An 18,323-nucleotide genomic window follows, 5' to 3' on the forward strand; every position below is an offset into this window, starting at 1 on the left:
TAAGTTATTGAATAAATTTAAAATTAACATCAAACTAATTTAAATCATATAAAAATAATAATATATAAATTATAAATAAATTTTCTTTCAATTAAACATACTAAAAAAACTAGTATCAAAATAAAAATAATTTTATATTAAATTTATATGCACATTAATAATAAATTATAATATATTATAATTAAATATTTATTTAAATAACATCATTAAATTTAATTTATTTAAATAACATATCATATAAATACTGAACATTTATCAAATTATTTGTCAAATAACTTGTACTCCAACATTAACAAATGAGTTAGACTAAATTCAAATTTGAACAAATCAAAATTATTTATTTATTGACTTGAACATATTGATTATTAATAGAGCCGAGTTAGAGTTGTTCACAAGTGCATCGATTTATTTGCAGCCCTAATTAAATATAAAGTTCGGCTAAACGAACTTCATTAGCCCTAACTGAAGCATCACCTTCAGAAATATAATGAGAAGGCAGATTTCTAGTTCATAAGGCTACTTCTTCACCTGAGTTATATTAACCCAAAATAGCAACAAAAACTGTTTATTTTTAATCATTTAATCATAATTACATAAAAAAAGAGCATACCAAATGTAAAAAGCCACCAAACGGTACTTCAAGAAAAAGCTGATGTGCTGAACCTAATCTTGCTATTTATGAATATAGCACACAATTCTAATATATTTACATATCTCACATCTAAATTTTCATATTCACGTACATAGCACTCAAATCTTTAATATCACATCAAAAATAGCACTATTACATCTTTTGAAAAGCAAAATACATGATATATTTAAATATGAAAGCTTAGTTGTAAGATATGTCTGCTAGGGTATGTAAATTTCCTACAAAAAAGTTTGATGCGCTGAAGCAGAAAGCAGAACAGCAGGTCCAAAGACGATCACACCATTCCCCATTCTATACAGCAACAGTCTTCTGCTTATCGTCAAAAACCCAATCATTCCATGCCATTTCTCTCCTCTTCCGCAGCCTCTCAGCAATGGCAAAAGCCAGCTCCAATGACTGTGAAGCATTTAGCCTCGGATCACAATGGGTGTGATACCTCGAGCTCAAATCATCAAACGTCACCGCCTTCGACCCTCCGATGCACTCGGTCACATTTTGTCCCGTCATCTCCAAATGAACTCCACCGGGGTGGCTCCCTTCTTGTCCGTGGACGTCGAAGAACGCCCTCAATTCTGACTGAATAGCCATACGATATAAAATAAGAGCAGTTTACAAACATAACACCCAATTCTTATGCGTATCAAAACTTTTATTTTTACAAACACGGCACCCAAGACAGCAATAATCACACTTTTCAATAGTAAAATTCATATTTTCAAACATAAGTAAAGTGCCGTGTTTATAAAAATGAAAATTTTAATGTGAGATACCTAATTATATAAGAATTGGATAAATTTGGCACCTGCTTATGATTTATAAATAACAAGAATGGTTTTAAGGACATGAAACTCGTGCTTGCTTGCTTACTCTGATGGCGTCGAAAGAGCGCGTTTTCAAGCCGCATGGGGCCTTCATGGTGTTGCCATGCATGGGGTCGCTCACCCAAGTGACTGTGAGGCCGGACTGGCGCACTGCTCTGATCAGATGTGGAAGCTTTACCCGCATGTTCGCGGCTCCCATTCGAGCAATTATGGTTAATCGACCGGGCTTGTTGTCAGGATTCAAAATCTCACAGAGTTTCACCAGCTCCAAAGGATCCATCTTGTCGCTCACCTAAATGATGGAGGAGACAATGGTGTAAAAATGGACCAGAAAACAGGTGGGGTGTGGTAAGTGGAAACAGAGCACGCAGAACTGGAGCTGTGTGTTGGTTACACTAAGGGTCCGTTTGGGGCAGCTTGTGCGTTTCAGGATAAGCTGCTTATCCTGAAACGCGGCCCGCGGGCCGACCGCAGGGGTTTATAAATATTTTTATTTCAAAAAATTACCATACTTTAGCATATCAGGTTGAAAAAAATAACTTTTCCCCATAAAAATTTCTAGATAAAAAAACAAAAAATAATTCCCCATAATAGTTATGGTAGAGGTCTGAAACTCAAAACAGCAAAAAAAAATTATCTCAAACAGACCCTAAGAAATAATATATTATATTGTAGTATATATGTAAAATATTGTCGTTCAGATATCATATCAAATATATTTATTTCCAAATATATTTGATATCAACAATGTGATATTCACTACCAAATATATTTCTTACTTGGGGGGAATTTGATTGCAACCAGGATTTAAGTTAAACGGGATTTAGTGAATTCGAAAAATTCAAATTTATCTAATCCAGAATTTATCTAATCCAGTTATCCAAATGTTGTTAAATCTAGATGAGTGTTTGGTTTAATTAAGATTAAACTCAATTAAATTTGTTTGACATGTTTGGCATGTTATTTCTCGATATAACGGGTGAAGAATTCTTTGCCCACTGTATAATCATCTTCTTCCTCAAAACACCATTTGTTACCCTCCTTGACTCTGTTTTCAATGTCTTTCTTCTCCATTGAAAACTCCCCATGCTGAGACCTCGTACGGATTGATTTCATCCCATTGGCGCTCCTTCGTATCTTTCCTTTTGTTTCTTCTCGCGGTGAGACCGCTCTCATAAATGACATCGAGAAAAAAAATTCATTTTTATTTGTGCAACGAAATGGTATAACGGATGATGTCTTTAGAAGAACCAAAATAATTTGTTTGAAGTCGATGACGGACAAAGGCGACCGCGCCGAATTTGTTGGAGTGTGGAGCCTTTAGCATTACAACACCCGAAGGAGCGGCACTCCAGCACCTCCAAAGGGCACTGTTGCGCCTGTTGCTTGGCGTAGCCATGCCTTAAACCGACATAGCTATATCGGGCAACATGACTACGTTGCAACTAGGCATAGCTACGTTGGTTGGATCGATCCTTCAGCTTCTCCTTCCTGCACATAAAATAATTATATTGTGCAGCAGCGTGACCACAAATGGTGATATTTGACAAAGTATTAACTCTCGCGTGCAATGTTTCTCGAGAAGTATTTCTTTGTGAAGGTGGATTGTAGAGATTGATTTCGAACCGAGGGTTCTCTCTTGTGAGATATAGAAAAAAGTTTAGCGCAATGTTCTATAAATTTTTGTGATGTTAGAGAGAAGATCTGAGTGGTGTAAATTGTAAGTTTCTCTCAATCATAATGAATATTTTGGTGGTATGACTCCGTGGTTTTTTCCCAATCTTGGATTTTTTTTCACGTAAATCTTGGTGTGCTCTGCTCAAAATTTTGTTATGGATTTCTCGAATTTATATGATCCTATTCTGTGGTATAGTTTTGACTTCTAATTGATCAAAAACCAAGATTTTATTTCCATCCCAACAAGCAGTATCCAAGTGGACTATTTGATTCGAGTGAGAGCAATGACCAACGAAGCTAGGTACAAAGTGCAAAAATTCAATGGATCAAACTTCACGTTTTGGAAGATACAAGTGAATGATTTGTTGTATCAGAAAAAATTATATTTTCCACTATAAAAAATCACCAAGAAGTCTAAATGGACAACTGTGAAAGAATGAGAAGTGCTAGATTGAATGGCCCTAGGTCTGATTTGTTTGTCACTCTCCTCGTCTATTGCATTCAATATAGTGAATGAGAAAATCACGGCGGATCTTATGGCGGCATTATCAAAGATGCATAAAAAATCTTTTGCTTCAAATAAGATTTTTTCTATGAAGAGATCATTCAATATAAAGATAGCAGAAAGCAGTTCAGAGATTGAACACTTAACAATTTCAACACTATAACTAGTCAATTGTGTTATGCGGGGATCAAATTTGATCATGAGGTCAGAGTACTTTTAATTATGTCTTTATTTTCAGACAGCTAGGATGGTTTGTTCACGACGATAACTCTTTTGGGAATATAAAATTAAACTTCGATGACATCGTAGAATTGGTGATGAATAAAAAAGTTCGCAGAAACACAACGAATGATGAATCCTCAGGTTATGAATTTAATATTAAAAATAGATGAAGGAATTGGGGTAGGAATATAGGTAGAGAAATATTCAAGTCAAGAAAGAAAAAAATCTAGATCAAACATAGGAAATGATAGAGAAGAATGTTGAAACTGAAGGAAGAAAGAGCATTTCAAGAAGGACTGTAAAACTCCAAGAAAGACTAGTGATGGAGGACACTCTCTACAAATGTCTCAGCTAGCAAAATTCAAGGTGACTCCCGAGTGTTATCTTTAGTAATAAATCTTGAATTGTAGATTAAGACGCCTCATTTCATGGTTGCCGCAACAAAGACGTGTTTAAAAATTACACTCAAGTGATATAGTGAATGTTTTTTTTGGGAGACAACAAGGCTTGTAATATCGTAGGAAAGAATGATGTGGATATCAAATTGCAAAATATAATAGTATGAAAGCTCAATGAAGTCGAACGTGTTCTAAATATAAAGAGAAATATGATCTCTATGATTCAGCTGGAAAAGTCAGGGTAGCTGACTACTTTCACAGGTGACTCATGGAAGATAACTAGGGGTAATGGATATGGCTCGGAGCAACATTGAAGACACTCTTTATCTGATCAATGAAATGATGGATTTCATTGATGTGGCTGGACACAATGTAGATGCCAACTAATGCAACAACATACTTAGCCACAAGAGTAAGGAAGGTATGAAGTCCTTATTTCAAAGAATAAACTTTGGGTATGTAGATTTATATTTCTTTGAATATTGTGTATATGATAAACAATATTAAAGATGGGTCAATGGTGCGGCCAAAAAATTAGAGTTAGTGCATATTGATGTATGAGGTCCTACTCGAATTCAGTTCATTGAAATTTATACTACTTTGTCATATTTATTGATGAGCACACCAAAAAGATATGAGTTTACTTCTTAAAGTAAAAATCTTGTGCATTTGAAGTGTTTAAGTGGAAAACAATGATATAAAATAAGACAAACTTGAAATTGAAGTGTCTCGAATCAAATAATGGGGGCGAGCATAGTGATCAGAGATTCAAGAATTACTGTGCTACAGAAGGGATCAGACATGAGTTCATTGTTCCAAGAACTCCACTAATTGAGCGTATGAACAAAATCATCATAGAGCATGTAGGCTTACCAAAGCAGTTTTGAACATAAACAATGAACACAGCAGTGTATCTGATCAACCTTGGTCCGTTAGTACCTCCGAAGGAAGGCTTACTTGAAGAAGCCTGGAGTGAAAAAAAAAGGTAGATTTATCTTATTTGAAGGCATTTGAGTGTTATGCATATGTACAAATTAATGCAGGTTCCAGGGGCAAACTTGGCTCGAAATCTATCAAATGCACTTTCATTGGGTATAGCTTAGATTAATTTGACTACAAATTTTGAGATTATTATAAGCCGAAGTTCATCAGAAGCAAGAATGTTACTTTCAATGAAATATAGATGTACAATTACAGAATCATAACTCATGATTCCTCATCAATTTCTTCTGAAAAGTTCAAGTATGTTGAGATAGAAGATATCGGTGATCAGGAGGGATAAGAAAGAAGAAGTGCTTAATCAGATAAAGCACGGAAAGTTTCTCAATCACATGCTACTGAATTCAGGAAGTCTAGCAGAGTTATTCGACCGAAGCAAAGATATTTTTTTTGTACTATTTGTTATTAATAGATAGTGATGAACTAAAGTGCTGTGAGGAGATCATTCAAATAAAAGAATTAAAGGAGTGGGAGCTTGCCATGGATGATGAAATGCAATTCTTAGAGTCAAATCAAACATGGTAGTTAGTGGTTTATCATATGGAAAAAGAACACTACATAACAGGTGGGTCTACAGGATGAAAGAGGACTCAGATGATAACAGATGTTATAAGACAAGGCTTGTTATGAAGGAGAATCAACAAAATGAAGGAATGGACCACTAAAATTTTTCCTCCTATGATGAAGATAACAACCGTTAGAGTTATGATGAGCTTAATAGCAAAGAAAGATCTGCATCTGTTGGAGTTAATGGATGTAAAAGTAGTTTACCTATATGGAGATCTGGATGAGAAATAATGCATGGTGCAACCTCAGAGTTATGAGGTTTTAGGAAAAGAAAATTTGATCTGCAGATTGAAGAAGAGTCTCTGGCTTGTATCAGACCCCAAGACAGCGGTGCAAGAGATTTGACAGTTCATGTCAGACAGTGGCTATATGAAGTGTCAGACAGACCACTGTTGTCTCATCAACAACTTTAATAATTCCTATATCTTGATCTTTTTTTTATTAATAGATATGTTGGGGGGGAATATGAAGTAAATCAGAGATTTAAATGAGCAATTATCAGGTGAGTTTGAGATGACGGATTTAGGTCAAACCAAAAATATCCTCGAGAAGAGAATTAACAATGACAGAAGTACAGGTACACTAAAATTATCTTATGCAAAGTATGTTGAGAAGATTCTAAAATCATCTAAGGAACTATCGCTTAAGTTTGAAGCAGAGCAAGCACATATGAGAAGAACTTTGTATGCTTCAGCAGTTGGAAGTCTGTTGTATGTTATGACTTTTACGATACCAGATACTGCATATGTAGTGGGAGGGGTTAGCAGATACATCGACAATCCTGACAAACATCATTAGGAGGCGGTGAAATAGATTTCCAGATATTTGAGAGGAACAATCAACATGGCACTTTACTATAGAAGTACATTGATCAGTCTATAAAGATTTGTAAATTCAAATCTGGTACGAAATTTATATGATAGGAGTACAACAAGGTATATCTTCACTTTGGGAAACAACGGTGAACTGAGTTTCCAAACTGCAAAAGATTATTGCACATTTAACTACGGAGGCCTAATACATTCTTATCACTGAGCTAGCAAGGAGATGATTTGGTTACATGGTTTTATGCTAAAATTGGGCAAAAAATGAAGGATTGGAAAGCTTCATAGTGATAGTATGAGTATTATTCATCTTACTAAAAATGTCTATTTTCATGTTAGGACAACATATCCAACTGAGATATCACTCTATTCGTTCTCTCTTAGTAAATGTTTGGAGAAGATTTACATAGCTCAGAATCTTGTAGATATGTTGACAAAAGAGGTGATTATCAAGAAACTGGAGCTATGCTTGGCCTCAGTTGGAGTCCATAAAGATTGAGACTGAGGCAAGTCATGCTACAGTATGAAACTATGAAGATGATACATATGTAGATGCAAATCTACTAAACATGCGTCAAGTGTTATTGGCCTCTAAGGAGAAGATTGTTAGAGTGTGGATCTTGTAGCATTACAACACCTGAAGGAGCAGCACTCCAACGCCTCCAAAGGGCACTACTGCACTTGCTACTTGGCGTATCCACGCCAAAAATTGGCGTAGCAACATCAGGCAACATGACTACACCTCAACCAAACGTGACTACACCGATTTGATCAATCCTTCAACTTCTCCTTCCCGAGCATATGAAATAATTATGTAGTGCAACGACGTGACTACACCCGACGATTATATCTATGTGATTCAATTCTTAATCCCTTGATTTGAGCAACAAAGTGTTAACTCTCGTATGCGGAGTTTCTCAATAGGGAATTCCTTGTGAAAATGAATTATTCGGAGAATGATTTTGAAACCAAGACTTTACCTTGAGAGATAGAGAGGAAAGTTTGAAGTGATATTCTGTATGTTAAGTGATTTTAGATAGAAAATTAAAGTGGTATAATCTGTAAGTTTCTCCTATTCATAGTGAATTTTTTCATAGTGTGGTTCTGTGATATTTTCCATTATCGAGTTTTTCCGCTTAAATCTTGGTGTGCCTTTTTGGGATTGTTCTGCTGCAATTCTATATGAAAGTTTAATCCAAATTTCTTGAATTTGTATGATCCTATTTTGCGATGCAGTTTTGATTTCTGATTGATTGAAGCCCAAAGTTTTATTTCCATCCCAACAAAATTCTTCCCTTCAGGGCATTGTGCAACAAAGGAAGAGACAACGGGAGCAGCGCAGGTGTGTTCTTCCTAAGCTAAATCCGTTAAATCTACATACGGGTTAGATTTAATAAATCCGGATTTACGTCGAAACAGATATCCAAATTTACGTTGAAATGAAGGGCAACAATGGATTTAATGGAGCACCGAATTTAACTTTTCAGTTTTTTGTGTTTGGTTGGATTTAAGTTAAATCCAGTCGTAAATCCTAGTAAAAACATGTTACCAAACACCCCCTTAATATATTTGATACAAAATATATTTTCTGTTAAATATTTTCTTTTGTAACTTTGTAAATATCCATTGCATGTCATGAGTTGAGTGAGAGGTGAGGAATTAAGTAAGAAACTGAGAAGTTTTGTATTCAACTTAATTGACGATAACCCTTCTTATTAGTAAAGCATTATGCTCCAACTCTCCCGTGGTTATTTCCCATTTACAGAATTTTTCATGTAAATTTTGTCTTCTGGTTGTGTGATCAATCTTACTTAACAACGATTGATGTTATTTTCTTAGTAAGTGATATTTAAGTGATACCGGAACTAATAGGAAAATGCTGAAACTAGAAGGAAAAACAGTGGAAACACAAAAACAAACTATTATTAATATTGAAATAAAGTTACAACTTGACTTGAACGGAAATAACAACACAAAATATAAAATGACACAAGCAAACACTCATAAATGTATCTCAATGGGTGGTGGAGGTCGACTAAAGCAATAGGGATGATTGGGAGGGATGAAGACAACCACGGGAGGTGCGTGGTAGTGAAGGGAATGTGCGGAATTGTATGGACGGCAAGTCGGAAGGCTTGTGGGTAGTCGGCAGTGGTAGTGTGGTAGTTAGGAGAAGCTAAAAGAAGTTAGAGAGGTGGGACAACAGTAATAACCTGTGAAAAGGGAGAATGACTAGGTGTCGAGGTGACGGAGGGAGAGTTCGGCGGTCGAGGAGCAAGGAGGAAAAGGTTTGGGGAAGATAAAAAGAGAGATACAATCATCACCTCAGAGAGAATATAGATGAAACACCATCACTTCCTCAGATACAACCCACAAAGGGAAAAGAAATCCATACATGAATCTGAGAACAAATACAAACACTATTGACTCCCACACACACAGGACCAACAATTTATAGACTCCCAAGAAACTTCTACACAAAAGAAAGAGATGGCAAGACGAGAAGGATCCAGAAAAACCCTTCCCAAAATTCCTACAGGCGTCGTCCCCCTGGTTTGCGAAGGACCGCGAGACATTGTGTGAGAATCACAATCCCGCCCTGCATATAGTTCTCGCGAGACTTTGCGAGTCTTCTGGCCTGCGAAATCAAAGCTCCCCTTATTGGGGTGCATTTAGCTACTGGACTCGAGCGTTCATTTTAGCACACGTGTTATTTTCCTGGGGTTGGGAGAGCTTCAACTTCATAGGCCGAAGCTTCCGTTTCGTCGTCAGCCACCCTGGATCTCACTGACGACTGCATTGTCGCTCGAGGTATTTGAGGGTCTTCCAGAGCTTGCGAGTTAATGTCCATATCGATATGTCCTCGTGAGGTTGTGGACCATGCTTAGACTATAGAATCTTCCCAAGGTAACCCACAATCGGATCAAACGGGCTTGCAATGAGAGTAATATGTCCCTTCTTGCACTGTGATGGTGTTGCTGGTATAAAATCAATCTGACCTAACCTCGGTCATATTTGTCATGTGTATGGGGCTGGTATCTCGATACTCTCGTCTGGTGTCATTACTAAAATTGGACCACTGGCCCTGCTCTGCTGATAAGGGATCATGTGACCTTGGGCTCTATCGAAGGAAGGAGGGTGATGCGCTTCCCGTTCTTGGTGATAGAATATGTGTTTCTATATCTGTCATGTTGAATCCTCCGATTAAACTGCTATGGTCATCCCAACAAAAAAGTGGCAAGCATCCATGAGAACCGCGTCACAACACACCTGGTCCTGTAGCTGGCCTCCGATCGAAAACTCTATCAAGCATCTTCGGTCGATGTTAACTCGATTCTCCTTCAGCCATGTCAGTGAATACGGCTGAGAATAACTTAAATTTGCAAGTCCCAATTTCGCTACTATCTGTGTCGATATCATGCTCTTGTTGCTTTCATTGTCGATGATTAAATTGCATATTTTTTCGTTCACTGTGCAGTAGATGTAGAATATGTTGCGGTGAAGCCACTGTGTATCCCTAGTTTCCTCATTCTGTATGATCCGTCAAATCACGAGTGCCTCTCCTTCGTTTGGGGGAAGTTGATACTCCTCATCGTGATCCTCAGCTCTCTCTCCTCGTCGCCCATCTCTTCCTGTGGCGCCTTAATCTGTGAGTGTGATTAATCTGCTCACGGGGCAGTTGGAGGCAATATAATCGTAGTCATGGCATCGATAACACTTCCTGACTGGTGCCATGGAGGAGCTACCATTCTATTTCTTCCCACTTTAACCCGTAGTGTCATTCCCCTATCTGAGCTTGCCAGTATCTCTCGGGATATCCCTGTAAGTTGTGGTAACTGTAGGTGACAACCTACCTAAAGGTTGTTGCCTGAAAGTTGATTGTTGTTGGTTATGCTTCAGTTGTCTTTCAACCTTCAAGGCTGAAGTATGGACATCTCCTTGTATCCAGATTCCCAATTTTAACCCTAAATGCCATAAGTCTCCAAAGCACCCCCAATTTCCACCAAAATGATTTCAAACTTCCCCAATTTCAAATCCAAATCAAATTTCATCATGTCCTAACCTATTTGAAACCAAATTCTATCCCGATTGAATACAATCTTAAGCCCAAATTCCAAGCTTAATCCAAATGCCCCAAATTGTCCCTAAGCCAAAATTCCATCAAATTGGACGCCCTAGCCTATTCAAATCCACCAAATTCACTTCTTAAACTCTTCATAACATTCCCTTAAACCAAATTGAGCCCTCAATTGACTTAGAAACAAAATCAAGCCTAGTCCAAATTCAATTCAAACCAAAATCCCCAATTTTGCCCAAAAACTCAAATCTCATCAAATTGAATCCCATAGCCTCTCAATTTCCACCGAATTGACTTCCCAATGCCTTATGATAATCTTCTAAATCAAATTGGCCAATCAATTGAGCTAAATCCAAACTCTAGATAAGCCTAAACCCCCACCCAAACCAAATTCAAGATTTTGAACCCAAATTATTGATGGTCGGTTTCAGACCCTCAAGATATCTGGCTGCCTTCTTCATCTGCAAGTGGTCGAATTGGGTTGTGAACTCCTCAACTGAAAGATCATTTTGTTGTAAGTTGTGGATTTTCAAAAACATGTCCCGGCACTAGCGGGGTGGGAATTACTTTTTCTGCATCGTCTTCTTCTATCTTCTCCCACTTAGTTATCTTCTCGTTGTCTTCTTTCTTTCACTATTTTTACAGATTTTCCCAGCATAAGGAGGCATTTTTATTCAGTTTAATGGCAGCTAGCTTGACTTGTTTGTCCGGTGATATATCTTTATATTCGAAAATCCGTTTAATTGATTGCAGTCAGTTGATAAACTCATCGGAATCCATACCAACAAATTATGGGAGATCTTGATGGCAAAGTCTCGCTGACATTCATAAGGGAACTCTTCTCTCGACCTCTTTTGATATTGGATACCAAGACAATGCGGTCAATAATCCTCGTCACTGTGAACTTCATTATGGAACAGATTCAGATCCTTGTCCCTATCTTCCCCTCTACTTTCTCGATCACGTTCTAAGGTAATCTCTTGTTTCCGTCATCCAACTCGGCTAGTCTCCGTTGCAGGCGACAATTTCTCGTTTGATATCTTCTCGTGTAGAGCCTGATGTATCTCTTCATGGTGGCATGCCTAGACTTGGGAACCGGAAGGAAAAAAATTTGATAGAATTGGATTGGGTAGGGTCGAATGCCCGAAAACCCTATGATGGGATTAGGGTTAACCTAGCTTTGATAGCAAATGATACCGGAACTAGTAGTAAAAGTAGTGGAAACACAAAAGCAAACTTTCATGAATAATAAAACAGGGTTACAACATGACTTGAATGAAAATAACACAAAACATAAAACAACACAACCAAACCCTCCTAAATGTATCCCAATGAAGGTCGGCTAGAGGGATAAGGATGACGATAACCACAGGAGGTGGGTGGTAGCGATGGGAAGGTGCAAAACCATATGGACAGTAAGTGGGAAGGGTTGTAGGTGGTCGGCAGCAGTTGTGCGGTGGTTGGGAGATGTAGAAAGGAGTTAGAGAGGTGGGACAAATATAGTAACCTACAGAAAGGGGGAATGGCTGGGTGTCGGGGTGATGGAAGGAGAGTTTGATGGCTGAGAAGTGGGGAGGAGAAGGTTTGAGGAAGGTAAAAAGGATGGATACAATTATCATCTCGGAGAGGATACAACCAAAGCACCACCACCTCCTCGGATACAACCCACAAAGGGGAAAGAATTTCACACAGGAATCTGAGAACAAACACAAACACTACTGACTCCCACACACACAAGGACAGCAATTTATAGGCTCCCAAGAAACTTCTTCACAAAAGAAAAGGACGGGAAGGTGAGAATGATCCATAAAAACCCTTCCCAAAATTCCTACATATGTCGCCCCACCTTTGCTTCGCGAAGGATCGCGGGACATCGCATGAGAATTGCGATCCCGCCCCGCCTACAGTTCCCGCTAGACTTGACGGGTCTTTTGACCCGTGGAATCTAAACGCCCCGTATCAAGGCGTTGATTTCAGCACCCACATCATATAGTCAGGTTCATTCTTTCACTCCAGCTACGCTTATCGCTTGCAAGATTGATCTTGTTCATCATTGATTTCGCTTGTGAAGTCAATTGCAGTATTAGTTGTCCTCTCAATGATAGCCACAATGAAGTACGACATCGAGAAGCTAGAATAGTCTACTAGTTTTGCTTTATGGCAAATCAGGATAGAAGATATCTTGGCTCAGTTATATCTAGAAGATACATTGTTCGGCATTGATCACATGCTGAGAAAATTGTCTGCTACAATAGAAGTGATATGAAGAGTTCAGCGAGGAGACTATGAAGATGATTGTCTTTTGTGATAATCATAGTGCAAAAATCTACAATTTGGAGAATCTCACTGACATGTCGACAAAGCTTCTTATAGCAACCAAGTACAAGGGTTGCTTGGAATTGATTGATGTTCGATGCAGACGAGCCCATGTGACTTTGGAGAGCGGAATGAAATTTGGAGCTTCACTTTTAGTGTAATTTCAAGGCAATGTGGAGATTTGTAATATAATGCCTAAAAATTTCCCACCAAATATATTTCTTCCGTAATTTATTGATATTATATGTGATATTTGCTATCAAATATATTTCTTGCTTAATATATTTGATAGCAAAAATATATTATGTCAAATATGTTATTTTGTAATTCTATAAATACACATGGCATATCATGGGTTGAGTGAGAGTTGATAAATCAAGTAAGAATTGAAAAATTCTGTATTCGGCTTAATTGTCGACCACCTTTTTTATTATTGAAGTATTTTACTTCGGCTCTTCCGCGTTTTTTTTTTTTCAGTTTTATGGGTTTAGGGTTTAGGGTTTAGGCTCTTCCGTGTTTTTTTTTTCTCTTTTATTTCTACATAAATTTTGTCATCTGGTTGTGTGATCGATCAAATTTGACGGCGATTGGTGTTATTTTTTTAATTATATATATATATATATATATAATCAACCTAACAAATGGGCTAAAATGAAATCAAATCTATGATGACATATACATTTACATACAAACCACACAATTCTCATACATATCTAACACCGTGACCTTTATAATTCAATACATGTTTTTAATATCATATTAAAAAATTCCATAATTAAAAATTTTTTAAATGTGAAATACACATTTTCATGTATAGATTTATTGGGCAATTCAATGTTTTTAAAAGAGTGCATCAAAATGTGTTTCATGAGCAAAATGAAGCGTGTGACGCCCCCTTTGCTTCGGTAAAGCGAGCTTTGAAGCGCTAAAGTTAATTTACATTTTTTTTGCAATTTAAAATTTTAATTATTGCAGCGAACTATTAAAAATTGTATGAAATTTTAAGATTCACCCTTAATTTGTAGATTTACCCTCAATGTCTAACTCCAAATTAGATATTTTACAACATATTTTTAATTTTATATCAAATATTAAGTTGTACTTTATATTTTATAATTGTTAATGAACATATTTATACATTAATAGTTCCATATAACCTATTAGCACTTTAGTTTATAAAAATGTCACTTCGCTCTGCACTTTGTGCTTTAAATAAAAAATAAAATAACTTTGATAACGCATGCCAACATATATACACCCAAATTCCTATGTATTTACATATCTAAGACTTAAACATAACTTTTACATTTATTACACCCAAATCTTTCACATCACATAAAAAATACCAATACTTCAATTTTTTAAAAGTGAAATAAACCTTTTCGTGCATAATTAAGGTGCCATAAATGTAATAATTAAATTTTAGATGTTAGCTATGTGAATATAAATAAATTGAACGGTGCGTATGTAAATCTTCCTATTTAAATACATGTCACTTGAATTTTCAATATTACATATAAAATACTTCTATTATAAACATTTTAAACATGAAATACACCTTTTCATGTATAGATATATTACACAAAAGTGTCATGAATGTAAATATCAAACTTAGGTATTAGATATGTAGTTACATAAAAATTGTGTTATGTATGTAAATTTCCTTATTTTCTTTTGTCTTGCATCATTGAACACCGAAAAGGCACAGCTAATGCTAACAGATACTAGTACAGACTTGTTGAGATGGAGAAAGAGAATACGATAAAAGTTCGGAGCATTTACATACATGCCATCCAATTTTTATGTATTTATATATCTAACACCTAAAATTTACCTTTTACATTCATAAAACTCAAATCTTTCAAATCACATAAAAAATACCACCATATTAACTATTAAAATGTGAGATACAACTTTTCATGCATGAGTAAGATGGTATGTAAGTAAAACTTGAAGTATAGGTGTTCAATATGTAAAAACGTAGGAATTGAGTGGCATGTATGTAAATTTCCCTAACAGTTTTAGAAGTCTGGAGAGAAAAAACTTTACCTTTATGCCCAAAGGATTGCACACCCCACGAAGAAATTCAACATGCGCGCCATCAAGTTGTCGAGTCCGCTCCCCAACCCACAACATATGCGCAGAACAATCATAGTAGAGACCGGTTGTTGAATCCTCCCGAGTGAGTGCTTGCTCATAAGGTAGGTGGAGACATTCATGTGATGTCCAGAATTCTGTTGTTGTCATTATAGGATGATCAGAAGTAAGACCAGCAGCAACCATGAATCCAATAGCTTCATCAACCCTTTGTGCCAACTCCATATATCTACACATAACAATCGAGTTAAGTGTCAAAATAGTCCGCTGACTATTTGCATGTGGTCACTTAATCCCAGGGTTAATAAAAGTGTTAAATTAGTCTACAAACTCTTTTAATGAGGGCTTTAAAAGAGTCTGGGGTTTAAATTGACACTTTTATAAACTCTGAGACTAAAGTGGCCCATTACAAAGAGTCTGTGGACTATTTTGACACTTTCTCCATAATAATTTAAATAAAGATTTTCAGCATATGAACATTTTACAAAAATCACAGTTTTATGAGCTGAACACATAAAAATGATCAACTATGACCATGTTCTACCCTTTCTCACCATATTTGCCTTATGGCATATTTACGTTTATTTTATCAACAACAATAGTATGATCAATAAGGAAAAACATTAATTTATGATTATAAAAATGATAACAAAAGATATTCAAAATAAGGTACCTTAACATATATTTTTGGTTGACTGTTGAAATAAGTAAAAAATTAAAATAATTGAGAGCAAATAAAGGATAAAAGATTTAGAATAAGTAGAATATAAGTGATATATATGATACATCAAAAAGTTGCGGATAAATAAATTGAGAGGACTAAAACAAGAGAATATTAAGATGTATGGGTGGCAAAACAAAGAAAATTATATTTAAGACTAAAAATACAAAACAAAGAAAATTATATTTAAAACTAAAAATACAAAAGGTTTGAAGAGAGGAGTATGTATTGAAGATGAAGTTGGCAAAAATAGAGATGTGATTTTGATAAATAGAAATGAAGAGTAGAATATGCATTAATATGAGGAATAACTAATGTTCAAATATTTGAAAAGAAAAAAAGAAAGATTAGAGTTCGCTTGGATAGAAACTATGTGGAAAGTTTGTGTGAACTAGGTGTAACACTTCATTTAAAATTTAGTGAGGATAACTATAGAATGAGGATTCATAAAGTTGACCCCAAATATTGGGGATAGTAGATAAGATTAGATTTTGATGTCAACATCATGTACCTACAAAATGTTACTCCTAAATTGCAAGTTCCTTAAACTAAAGCAAATCCCATGTAATAAAAATAAAAGAAAAAGGTAAGTCCAATGAAAATGACTAGTTAAACCTTTAAATGATTAAATGCTAGAAAAAAACATGTTATGTGAATATCTTGTGTGAATTGTATGCCAAAAAATTTCATGAAACAATAAAAATAATTATTTTAGACTAACAATTAGTAAACAATAGTTTTTTCAAGTTTACCAACCCCAACTCATTTGATATGTCCAAGTTTTGGTTCACACAATAAAAGCACTTTTCAATGGCCAATGAGATTAAACATCTTGATCCCATCAGCCTTGATGACTTATGTATGTTTATTAATAATTTAATTATCAAAAAAATTGTGTGGTGTCATTTAATGATTTACTAAGAGGTTGTTTGGGATCATTTTTGCTTTTTATTTTTATCTTATTTTGTTTATGTTTTGATTTGAAACAAATCATTTTTGGCTATTTAATTAAATTATGATTATTTTTTAAAACACTCAAAACATGTAAAAGCTATTTAGAGTAATTTAAAAACATTTTAATTTGTTTAAAGAAAACAAAAAAATAATAATAAAAATTACACTAAACAAATATGTTTTTAAAAACAAAAGGAAAAATCAAAAAACAAAAAACAAAATTGATCCCAAACAATAGCATTCTTTTAGTAACTCAATTAAGCATTATCTATGAAAATGATCATATCGAACAGACTAGTTTGGGCATTGGCAGTTGGAGAAATGCACAAGTTATAAAATTCATGAATGATGCAAGTGCAAAGGTTGATCCAAAGCTATATTAGTCAAGTGATTGTTTTTAGGATACTATTTCATTTAAATTGATTGTGTTGGATTAACCATGGATAGAAGTATGATTAGGACAAAAGTAGTATAAATAATATTTCAATTATAAGTATTGAATAACTATTTTAAGATACAAAAAAAAATATTCTATACTTTTCTATAAAGTTTAGGAATTAAATTAACTAAATTGTCCATTTATTCAATACATAACATGTTTATTAATTATGTAAATTGCTTTATTATTTTATTTTTCGTCGTGATGTGGATAAATTCTACATCTTAATAAATTTGATTGATCACTTAGCGTTTAAACAAATTTATATGATTTAAAGTTTTCTGTTTTATTTATTAAATTTGCTAAGTTTATTTTAATATAATATTTATGTTAATTATATTTTTATTTGCTTGATTTAAATATATGAGCTTCATAATATTTTGACTAGCATTTCTTAATTATGCTTTTACTTATCATAGCAAATTAAACTGATTCCAAAAATTTCATTTGTTTTATTAAATTTGCTTAACTAGGCTAAATATGTGTTTACGCTAATTAATTAGAGGTTTATAGTATATTAATGAATTTGTTTTTCATTCTTACTTCATTGAATTCTGAGTTGTTTACTAGGATTTAATATATTATGAAATTATAAACCTTATGGGGTTGTTTGGTCACAAAAGAAACACATTGCATTCCTCCTAAATCTCACTGTTCGGTCAGAAGAAAATAAAAGAAATGTAAAATTACAATGAATTTGGAGTTCATTCTCAAGTTCAGACACAATTTATTTGATATTTATTATTTTGAGTGAATTTCAAATACATTGCTTTAAATAAATCACATGTCGCCAAGTAGGGCTATCAAAAAAGTTTGTCGTTCGCGAACAGCTCGTGTTCTGTTTGTTCAGTGGCCCTTGTTCGATTCATTCGTCAAGCAAGTGAACCGAACACAAAATCATTTTGAGCTCGCTTTATAAGCGATCGAACATGAACAAAATTTTGTTTCTTCGTGTTCGGCTCATTTTGGCTCAAAATTATTAAAAATTTTAAAATTTTAAAATTTAAATTCATATCATTTTATTATATATATATATATATATATATATATATA

The 18,323-nt window shown here is 34.9% G+C and overlaps 1 protein-coding gene across 1 annotated transcript in view; it reads right to left on the minus strand.

Annotated features, from left to right (window-relative positions):
• Positions 1-831: 831 nt before the first annotated feature.
• The window catches only part of LOC110020741 (phospho-2-dehydro-3-deoxyheptonate aldolase 2, chloroplastic-like), a 30,318-nt gene continuing 12,826 nt past the window's right edge, over positions 832-18,323 (minus strand). The window contains exons 3-5 of the mRNA XM_020718946.1: positions 15,109-15,385; positions 1,520-1,765; positions 832-1,228 (exon numbers count right to left, since the gene is read on the minus strand). Of these exons, the coding sequence (XP_020574605.1) occupies positions 944-1,228; positions 1,520-1,765; positions 15,109-15,385 (808 nt within the window). The 3' untranslated portion in view covers positions 832-943. The remainder of the gene's footprint in view (positions 1,229-1,519; positions 1,766-15,108; positions 15,386-18,323) is intronic.

This window comes from Phalaenopsis equestris, unplaced genomic scaffold (assembly GCF_001263595.1).
Source record: "Phalaenopsis equestris unplaced genomic scaffold, ASM126359v1 Scaffold000107, whole genome shotgun sequence".
Lineage (NCBI taxonomy): Eukaryota > Viridiplantae > Streptophyta > Magnoliopsida > Asparagales > Orchidaceae > Phalaenopsis > Phalaenopsis equestris.